The following is an 11,028-nucleotide window of genomic DNA, read 5'->3' on the forward strand; positions in this document are numbered from 1 at the left end:
TTACATACACGGGCAATGTATATTAATATCGGCTTTTATAACAGTAGGCAGTCACATAACACAGGCTTATTGCCACATGGGGTCTAGCTGAACTATACTGCAACCTAAAAAAACTTGACTAGAGGGCGTGCCTAACAGTAGTTCAGCCAATGCCTACGAGAAACTCACGCAACCAGCCAATCAGAACACGTCTACGTTATACTTTGGGTTTGTGTGCGCCTTTGTGTTCTCCATGTGTGAGTTGCCTTGTGTTGCTGTGGTACAGACTGGAGGATTAACTGCGTAAATTCATGTCTTAATTCCTCAGGCTTTAATTCCAAAACGTTTTAAAATGAAGAGGAAAATTGTACCTTTGACGGAAGACTTGGAGAATGAGGTATGGCTTTTATGTTGAGATCATTAGGGCCTGAGGTTCACAGCACGGTTTCTCTAACTTCTTATGGGCGTTATGAATGGAGGCCACTCACTTTTTACACGTTACGAATAAAAAGACAGTGGCCTGCCATTAATGTCTCCCATAAGAAGTTAGGACAACTTTTTGTCAGCTACACCGGTGTAAGATAACAAATAGAAGGGAACACTTTTAAACTACCTGAACAATTTTAAAAGTCCCTTGCCTTTTTATTTTCACCATGAGCTCAATCCATTGCCTGACTATCATATATTATTCTGATTATTTGAAATGTGTTTATATGGCGCTTAAACATCAAATGGCCACTTACATCATGTTTAAGCTTAATGAGATTGAAACTGACAAGAAATGTATTTTCTCAGATGGAACTCTTACATGAAGGAGATGAAAGTGCCAAAGCGACCAAAGGCTCCAAGAAGAAAGCAGGGATTCTAGTTTCTGAGGATGGTGTTCTTCATCCACTCAAACTTTCTAAAGGAGAGCTGTACAAAGCCCCAACTGTTGAGGAGCTCAGCCAGCTGAAGGAGGCAGAGAATCTGTTCCACTGTAGCCTGTTAAAGATGCAGGTCAGTTGAGTTTTCGGGTGGAAGCCCTTCCTAGGAATACCCTGCTACACATCTGTGACTGTGTGTATGCTTAGATGAATAGACATGCACATTTTCATACAGAATCTTGGTTGTGTGCCTTTTGTTGTTATATCACTGGTTCTCCTGAATGATCTCTAGATGGAGGAACTTTTGAAGGAGGTGTCATTGAGTGAACGCAAGAAAATGGTGGTGGACGGCTTTGTGCAGCAGATTACAGATCTTCTGAAATCTGTGCCACCATCTCCAGTGGTGGAGGTAAGTAACCACCATAAATGTCATCTCCTCTGGACTAAACTTGGACAATGCAAGGCATATAATGAGATATTTATCTTCTATTTTTTTTTGGTGTCTATTTGATTTTTTTAATTGAATTAAGGAAAATTTATTTTCTGCCTTTAAATGTATAGTATATGTAAATATACTATATATATAGTAAATTATTAGATCAGTGTTAACATAGCTATTGTAAAAATATACTAAATAAATAAAATAAATATTGTGTTTTGTTTAAAAACCTTTCTGACTCTCTCCTAGTTGTTGGACCAATCATGGCTAGTAGACTCAGGCATTAAGGTCCCTTTCATTCTGGTTCCTGAGGAAACTAAAGGCAAGTTCCACATGGAGCCTCCTGCCTCTGTTGATCTGATTGGGAGTTATCCACTGGGCACCTGCATCAAACCGAGAGTTTCTGTTGACCTGGCTGTCACAATTCCTCATGTAAGATCCAGCTGTTTCAAATCATGTGCATCCATGTAAATATGCATTTAGCTTTTGTGGGAACCCTTATCCCTGATTAACCATCACAGCTGTTGGATATATTAGTTATTTGCTTTTATTTTTTCTAGAATATCCTACACCCAATGGATGGCATAAATCAGAGATACCTCCGTAAGAGGGCTTTGTACCTGGCAGGTCTGGCACAACACCTATCCTCTACATTAGCAGTGGGCTCACTGCGCTATTCCTGCCTCCATGGCAACCGTCTCCATCCTCTCCTACTAGTCACACCTCCAGGTATGATGTTTTCTTAAAATAGTTTCAGAGTTCAAGAAATCTGAACGTCAAAAATATATTAATGGCAAAAATATATTAATATCGCATGACTTAAAAAACTATCATAATACATATGTATCCCAATGGTTTGATTATCAGAGGATTTATAAGTTAGAACAGACAAAGCATTAGTAGTAAGCAGTTTGTTAAAAATCTCAAACTATCACCACAGTATTTTATCATACTGTTTTGAAATGATGACCATATGCTATTTTGTCACTTGCAGGTAAAGACAGCAGCAGCATCACATTGCGAATTCACGCCCTCCCACCTCCAGACTTCCTCAAACCAAGCCGCTTCCATCCTCAGAAGAACAACGTAAGAACTCAGTGGTTTACTGGGAACAGCTCTCAACAAGGTGACAGTGTTTTACACCTTTTCATTTTTGCAACAATTACACCTGTCAAAAATCACTAATATTTCTGTTGTTTGGCTGTGTTTTTTTAGTGATCAATGAGCCTCCTACCCCTCATTATAACAGTGCAGTACTGGGTGATCACCTTCCTCGCTCACACCTGCAGTTTCTTGCTGCACACAGTGCCCAGTGTCCTGCGTTTGTAGATGCTGTAGCTCTGCTTAAAGTGTGGCTGAGACAGAGAGAGTTAGACAGGGTAAGCACAGTCCAAATCAAGCATAATGTGTAAAGTGATTTTCATTTTTCTGCATCATTTAAACACTGCTCTACACATTATTTAAACATTTTTTGTTTAACTAATGGAGATGCTCAGATCTCATGACTAGGAATAAAATGTCTGTTCATTAATTATCATTAACATGTGTTTGGAACAATGACAATGCACAATGAACAATGACAAGGCCCATCTAACCCTGTTGTGTGTGTGTGTTTCTGTAGGGGACTGGTTGCTTTGGTGGTTTTTTAGCTGCCATGCTGCTGTCTTATCTTCTCTCCACACACAAAGTGGGTAAAACTATGAACGCATATCAGCTGCTGAGAAATTCATTGCACTTCTTGGGTAAGCACAGGTTATTTTTATTTTGATGTGATTATGGCCTACCCCTTCTGTTCACAGAGAAAATGTAATCTTTAAACCTTTGTGTAAATATCTTGGGGTTTGAGAGTTTTCCAATGGGAATATCTCAGCTTCTCTGCCTGAATTGAAGCTTACCTGGTCAATCCTGTTTTTGAAATACCATAATGTCCCAAATCCCATCACAGAACTGTGAAAATATGTGGAAGGTTGTATGGTGGTGACATTAATTATCATATATTTCTGCCATTAACAGTGAACAAATAGATACACTCAATTAGCTTTAGTTGGGCAGTTACTTCTAGTTTGACCTGTATAGTATGAATCTGTAGGTTTGGTACCCTGGCAGGAAAGGTACCAATTCAGCATTGATGATATATGATACTTACCCTGTGTTAATACAAAATGCATGATATGAATGGAGACACACAGCATATGTACTGAAAGCTGGCCTCTGTTACACCCTTTTGTATGTTTTATTTGTTCTAGCGTCCACAGACCTGACGGAGAATGGTATTACCTTGGCAAAAAACCCAGATTCAAAAGCAGTGAGCAATGATTTAACTGATTTTAACTATTTGGCTTAACCTGTAATTCTTTAAGCTGTTTTAATACTTATAACACCACTTTTTTCTTTTTCAGCCTTCACTGTCGGAATTCCATAGTTCTTTTCAGGTGGTGTTTGTGGATCCCTCAGGTCATCTCAATATGTGTGCAGACATGACCTCCTGCACCTACAAACAGGTCAGCATTATTATTAGATTCCTTGTGACTTTAAATATTTAAAACAGGTCTCAAACTGGGCTATGTCCTGGCTACAGTTTTGAAAAGATACCATTTTATTGAACATGTTTTTACTAAAATAATTTTTTTATGTTAAAACTTTGTGAATATGTCACAGATCCAGCATGAAGCATCACTCTCTCTCCAGTTTTGGGATGACCCCACTGTAGACGGCTTCCAGGCCCTGCTTATGACTCAAAAACCAATGATCAGATCATATGACAATGTCTTTCAGTGAGTGTTCATCACATTACCTCAGCAATTTTTGAGTTATAATTTTTACTGTGTTCTGCAACAACTCAAAGGCTCCCAACATCTGTGCCACAGCCCAAGATTAATTCCTTTCAGAGTTTTTTTTTTTTTCCTCTTTTGTGGTGGCTTATTGTTTTTCTGCATATTACTCATGTCTGTTCATTACCTCTTAATGACAAATAGCAAAATAAGTCAGACTGTATGTCCTTACTATGGGGTGTATAACAGAAATACCGTGCATACATAACAAAACACAAAACATGATACAGCAATAAATTGGTTCAACCTAAAATGTATGTCATTAATGCACACATTATACTCCTTTTATTTCACAATGTATATATTTTGTAGATATATGTATATATCTACAATGTATACATGTACTTCAGGTGTGGGAAAATTTGGAAATGTTTTATCACATTGTTCAAACTAAATCATTTTTCTCTCACACAGATTGAGTAACTTGGTGAAAATGCAAGCCTCTTGTAAGAAGCTCACTCTCCTCAACAACCTCTTGGACCTCAGTGGGAACTATGTTCTGGCAGTGCTTCCTTTCATTCTGTCTCTTCTGCAACGAGGCCTTGGGGATAGGGTTCGCCTTTTGGCTCATTCACTTCCTCCAGACCCTGAGGTAAATTCTTGACAAAGATGATTTTTGATTAAAACATAGAACACAAGGGATTATGCAATAGAACAAAATCGGCACATGAGTAAAGGCCAAATTCAGGTAAAACATAAATGCTGTTTTATGCCAGTTGGTCTGTATACTGAGTTGTATTTGAGCTGTGTTTTAGTTGTTGGTACTTCACAGCTGAAAATCGTAGAGCTTGCTTAGCAGCAACAGCACATTTATAATTTAATGGAAGCCTAATATAGTCAGTAGTTACTATACTATAGATTTGTTTTTCCCAGAATGTAACAAAGCAGCATGTCAAGAGAAATTATCTAATATAAAGTTTCTATCTTAGATTTTTTTGTGCTGTGGGCAAAATAAGGTAATATTTCACTGTGCTGTAAAGGTCACAGTTCCTGTACAGCAGAATAAATTGCACTGTGATTGTCTTTGATTTATTTATTTTTTTAATAGTGGCCAGTGAACAGCGAGCCTCCTAAGCACAAGGACCAGCCGCCTCTGTCCATTGGCCTACTGCTGAATCCTGAACGTGCCTTTTCTGTGCTGGAAAGAGGGCCTTCAGCTGACAGTCCTGAGGTAAATCTGTGTGTACTTTAGTACTGTATGCTAGCTCTTCAAATGCGCTAACCCTTGAGATAGTCAGTGCAATGATAGCTGCATAGTTGCTTATTGAGTTTAATCCAAATAAATCGCTATCCTCATAAATTCTGTCTTTTGTAGGCAGCTGAATTCCAGCAGCTGTGGGGCAGTCGCTCTGAGCTGCGACGTTTTCAGGATGGAGCTATCACTGAAGCGGTGGTGTGGTCTGGCTCCTCCACATGCCAGAAAAGGCACATCTTGTTGGAGATCATCACCCACCTACTGCAACTGTACGTGCATATTGCCTTAAGAATACTACCAGCAGATTCCTACAAAATACACACTAATCTTTTTCTCTCTCTAGTCATGCTGATATACCTGAATCGTGTGTCCGGTTTGTGGGAGGATATGTGGATAAAGTCATCAGATTTGGAAATGAAGTATGTATTTATGAGGATTGTTAAAACATATACAAAACTGTAACATTATTTTAGGCTTGTGCTCTTGGGATATTTATGTGGGTACAGCCACTGCACTTCACGCAATAAAATAGATTTCTATTCCCACCTTGGGTTGGGAAAACTTGGGCAAGAATATTTGCAATTGTATTTTAAACTGCATTAGACTATTGCTGTAACCTGATTGAATTTATACGTCAATTTGGATAAGAGCCTTTGCCAAAAGCCAGCTGTGTAAAGGTGATGGCAGCATATAGCATGTTAATAATTTGTACCTATTCTGTTGCTCAGGTTAGTAGTACTGGAGAGGAAGAGAGTTTGACTGTGGTCCAATCCTTTGATGACCTGAGCAGAAAGCTTTGGAAGCTGGAAGGTTTACCTCTGTCCATCACCTCAGTACAGGGTGCCCACCCAGCCCTCAGATACACCCAGGTTTTTTTTTTTTTAATTTATAATATGGAGCTGTAAACTCTCAACCTTTTTTGTTTGCCTCAGTTTTGTTTAGTAAAATTTGTGTTTTGCTTCTATAGGTATTGCCCCCTGTACCGGTAAAACTGGCCAGATACTTTTTTCAGAAGCAGGAGAAGAATTTGCATGCTTTGTCTCCAGCAGAGAAGAAGCCTTGCCCTTATTATATTACTCCTATTAAAGGTGAAGGCAAAATAATTCTTGAAACATTATTTGTTCTACAGTCTCTGCTATAGAAGACACTGTATTTTAAATATGCTTTAAATGTGTGCAGTATTCCTGTATACTAATACTATATATATTTTTTGAAAAGAATCTAAATGTGTTCATTTGCCCACATTGATTTTTGGAATATTAGGATCAATTGTAATATCAGAATAAATCATTACTGATTTTGTACCAATTTATTCATTTTCTGTAAGCACTTTCTCCTATTTGTCCCCAGTTATTTGCCACATGGAGGGGAGTGGAAAATGGCCTAGTGACCGTTTGGCGATCCGCCATATTAAAGCAGCCTTCCACATTCGCCTCGGAGAGCTGCTCAAACAGCAGCATGAATACACGTGCTGGCCCACACCTACACATCTGGACGTTTGGAAGGTGTCTGTTTTTTATGGAAAAAGGCTTGATTAAGGATTCAAGAACCAATTTTCAGTTGTGTTATCATGGGAATTTAGCATTAATGGGTTCAAATAGGACATATGTCTTTGTTTAAAATTAATTGCTTTGGCTTTATATCAGTACATTATGAATTCTTAATCAGCCTTTCTGTTTTCATTTGTTATTGTCCATGTGTGTTCAGGATGGACTAGTGTTTCGGATCCAGGTGGCGTACCACAGAGAGCCACAGGTGCTAAGAGAAAGTCTGACGAAAGAAGGCCTGCTGATTCAGAGAGATAACTCAGAGGCACAGGCACTGGAGCTTGAGACTCAGCTCAAACCTTTCCTCACGAGCACCCTGCATGGGTACAGAAACACGCACGTACATACATACATGCATGCATGCATACATACATACTTGAAATGATAGAAATATTAATAGTATATCACCATTAATAGTATAAACAGAAATATATAAGGAAATACTTGCATCAGATTCCATTATCACATTAGCATTGAAGTGAACATTTTATAGATTAGATGTTAGAATTAAATTAATTTTCTTTTAATTGTGAGTTGAATCACTAAATCAAATAACCAATCAGGTCTGAATGCCTTCTTAAGATAACTGCACACAAAGGCATGCTATGTCTTCCAAGATTTTAGTTTTTGTAATTATGTAAATGATTCCTTTTTGATCATTTTTGAGTTTCAGAAGTTGAAATGTAATTAAAACACTTACTTTATTTTTCAGCCACTGAATGGGCTATGAGACAGGGGAAAGTAGGTTTAGTTATTTTACACTGAGACTTAGTACAGCATGTATTCCTTGCCTGGGAATAGAAGAGAATTAAGCCTACTATGGTGTTAGGCAATTATCCAATACATTATGCAAACGGTTGAGATTGCTTGTTTCTTGTCACTGCATCTCCTAATGGAGGATGTGTTTCAGTTTGCAGCAGCAGCACCCATGTTTCAGTGCTGTATGTCGTCTGGCTAAACTTTGGCTTGGTGCACAGCTCTTCAGTGGAGAAATTGGAGAAGATGCAGCTGACCTTTTAGTGGCCTCTCTCTTCCTACAGCCAGCCCCTTTTACTCCTCCCAGGTAATGTTCACTAATTATGGACCAAAATTGCAATTGTAAACCAGGAAAAATGTCTTTACATACCATTGCACAAATTATATAATGTGTAATTTTATTACCATAAAAAGTAACTGTAAAAATGTTATTCAAGCCTATTGTTTTTGTCCATTTTCGGCAGCCATTTCTCTGCACCTTAGCCAGGTTTTTAGTGTTAGCCTGTGAAATTCATATGTAGACTGGCAGTGTCATTGTTCTCCTTACCCTTAGTTCTCCTCAGGTTGGTCTCCTTCGCTTCCTTCACCTGCTCTCATCTTTTGACTGGAGGAACAGCCCTCTTGTGGTCAACCTCAACAGCAAACTAACAGGTTTAAAATGTTTTAAAGGAAAATGCTGCCTAATTATTTACTGTTTTTCTGTATGTATCATGAGTGTTTAAAATGAATGTGTTTTCCTCTGTTCTAGCTACTGACTACACTGAAATCAAGAACCACTTCATAGCATCCAGAGACTCTCTTCCTGTAATGTTCATTGCGACTCCCAATGAAAATAAAGCTTCCATTTGGACCAAGGACGGACCCTCAGTACAGGTACAGGTACAAATAATATCAGATAAAATGTGTGGACATTTATTGGATGCTTTTTGGATTTATACTGCTACTTCTTTTTGTAGATGCTTCAGCGTATTGTGATGGTTGCAGCAGAGAGTCTAAATGTCCTGGAGGCCCAGCTCCTGGACCCCAGCAAGAAACAAGATGTTCGGGTCAGTGCTTTTTTTTATTTCAATTAATAAGTATGTTAATGAGTTGTATGTATATATCAACTTTCTGGCATTCAGTTTTACTTTACAGGTTGAAACACACAAAACAGGACAATTATGAAGCACAAAAATACATATACATAAGCAGTGTGCATTTAGAGGAAGGGGAAAGCATCGAGAAATCGTGCCATTTTCAACAGCGCAATACCAGAATTGTACAGATGGAGTGTAGGGATGAAGTTCAGCATTGTATGAAAGGGCATATCTATGTATGATGAGAAGTAACTTGGATTGACTTTGGAGAGGGACAGTTAACCAGTGCAGTTTGTGTGGAATGAGGTTTCTTTCTGGGGTTTCAATGCATGTAGGTGAATTTCTGTAGTATTAAAGAAGTTATATGTTCATTAATTTATTTATTCATTATCTGTAACCGCTTATCCAATTTGGGGTCGCGGTGGGTCCAGAGCCTTCCCGGAATCACTGGGCGCAAGGCAGGAACACACCCTGGAGGGGGCGCCAGTCCTTCACAGGGCGATACTCACACATTCACTCACACCTATGGACACTTTTGAGTAGTAAATCCACCTATCAACGTGTGTTGTTTTGGCCCGTGGGAGGAAACCGAAGCACCCGGAGGAAACCCATGCAGACACGGAGAGAATGTTAAATGCTCAAATTAAGTGAATTATCTGTGCAAAAGCCAAGGGAAAAAATATATTTTTGTTTCTATATTCCACCAATTCATCCCATCTTGTTTGTGTCTTCAGTGACATTTTAATTACTGGTGCACACAAGATAAAAAGCAAAATTGAAAGTTTGAAAATCAAGATGCCATTATGTGTTTAATGATTTTCTGGAGAACAAAGAATTAATTTGTTGTTTTTCTGTATTTTAGGTGGTGTTCAGACCCCCATTAGAAGTCTATGATGTTCTTATCTACCTCAGACCAAAATACGTCCCCCTCTCATCCCATGGTGTGGACCCCCCTTCTTACAGCTTTTCCAGAGGCCTCTCAAAAGACGAAGTACAAAGCTCACGGGGTCCATTCCCTGTTGTAGACTTTGATCCTGTGAAACTGTATCTGTCTGAGCTCAGGGTGAGTACATCCATTGCTCTTTGAATGTATTGGTTCGATTTCAATCCAATGAGCTAAATTATAAATTATTCCTTTCTTGTTTCTTTTTTTTAATTTTGCTAGATGTCTGTGATTAAATTTTTCTGCCTTTTAATTAAAGAATACTTCAACTATTTTCTCATCACATTTGACCAATCATTGCAACATTATTTGTTGTTGTTATTATTGCTTGCAAATGAGGGGAACTGCTTTCTTGATAACCAAAATATATTCCAATGCTTGTTTAGGATGCATTTGGGGATCTTGCTCTGTTTTTCCACAACCCATATGGAGGAACAGTCATTGCAGTGCTGTGGAAACCTAAAGCTTTTCAGCCACAGCAGTTCAAGGTTTGTTAAAGTATAGTAATGTGGTTTGTTTTGTATTACAATGTAAGGTGTTAATCATGTCTATATACATACACACACACACACACAGTGAATAATACTTAGAGTAATTAATTGTATTGACAAATTCTTATGTCTGTCTTCATTTAGACTTCTTTAATGAATGCAAGGAAAGTGGAGGTGACTGGGGACATGGCCACCACCGTTCCTAATGTAAAGGCAATTGTGCAGGACTTCCACATCATGGGAGAGGGCCTGGTCCACAGAGTGGAACTGAGGACTGAAAAATGGGTTGTCTGAGCTGAATCTACACACTCAGTTCCAAGGATTATTGTTGTTTAATTTTAGATTAAACGTCATGGATTTTTCAAGATTTTTTTTTTATAAATAGAAGTAACTTCTGGAACGTTATCAAACGAAAACTGTTAATTCTACAATAATAGAAATAATATTTTTTTTTTCCCCAACATTCTTATGTACATCTCTGTGGTGCCTGGTTTTTAAATACATATTTAAATTGCAATGTAAATTATCCTCAATCTAGCATTGACAATGTGGGTTTTAAAAACTTGAGAAACACTGCTGTGTCTGATCCTCTCTTACCAGCACAACACACAAATACATCACCCCCATGTCAGTGCCACAGCACTGCTGAGAATGATGTACCACCAAAATTAGACCTTCCATGTGGTGGTTTTCTGGGGGTTGTGACCAGTGAAGAACAGAGTCAAACAATGCAGAGAAATAGAGACAACAATTTGTGCTACAAAGTGCTTTTCTCTGGTCAGAGAATTACTATCTCTTGACTATTGAAAACGTCTGAGATAGATATAACAGAGGCCCTGCAGACATTTTGAACGACCACAAGATGGCAATAAACAATTTGAGGACGTTTTAAGTGCAAAGAAGGC

The 11,028-nt window shown here is 38.4% G+C and overlaps 1 protein-coding gene across 1 annotated transcript; it reads left to right on the forward strand.

Annotated features, from left to right (window-relative positions):
- Positions 1–231: 231 nt before the first annotated feature.
- On the forward strand, positions 232–10,678 carry nol6 (nucleolar protein 6 (RNA-associated)). The gene is made up of 26 exons (XM_066657053.1): positions 232–376; positions 775–978; positions 1,138–1,254; positions 1,534–1,716; positions 1,845–2,013; positions 2,279–2,410; positions 2,500–2,663; positions 2,906–3,026; positions 3,531–3,589; positions 3,684–3,785; positions 3,943–4,058; positions 4,530–4,707; positions 5,164–5,286; positions 5,431–5,579; positions 5,654–5,729; positions 6,039–6,179; positions 6,278–6,398; positions 6,661–6,815; positions 7,018–7,181; positions 7,768–7,920; positions 8,167–8,264; positions 8,362–8,486; positions 8,570–8,659; positions 9,552–9,752; positions 10,019–10,120; positions 10,268–10,678. The coding sequence occupies exons 1-26, from the start codon at positions 332–334 to the stop codon at positions 10,415–10,417; spliced, it is 3,438 nt and encodes a 1,145-aa protein (XP_066513150.1). The 5' UTR covers positions 232–331; the 3' UTR covers positions 10,418–10,678.
- The last annotated feature ends 350 nt before the right edge of the window (positions 10,679–11,028 follow it).

Source organism: Hoplias malabaricus, chromosome Y (assembly GCF_029633855.1).
Source record: "Hoplias malabaricus isolate fHopMal1 chromosome Y, fHopMal1.hap1, whole genome shotgun sequence".
Taxonomy (NCBI): domain Eukaryota; kingdom Metazoa; phylum Chordata; class Actinopteri; order Characiformes; family Erythrinidae; genus Hoplias; species Hoplias malabaricus.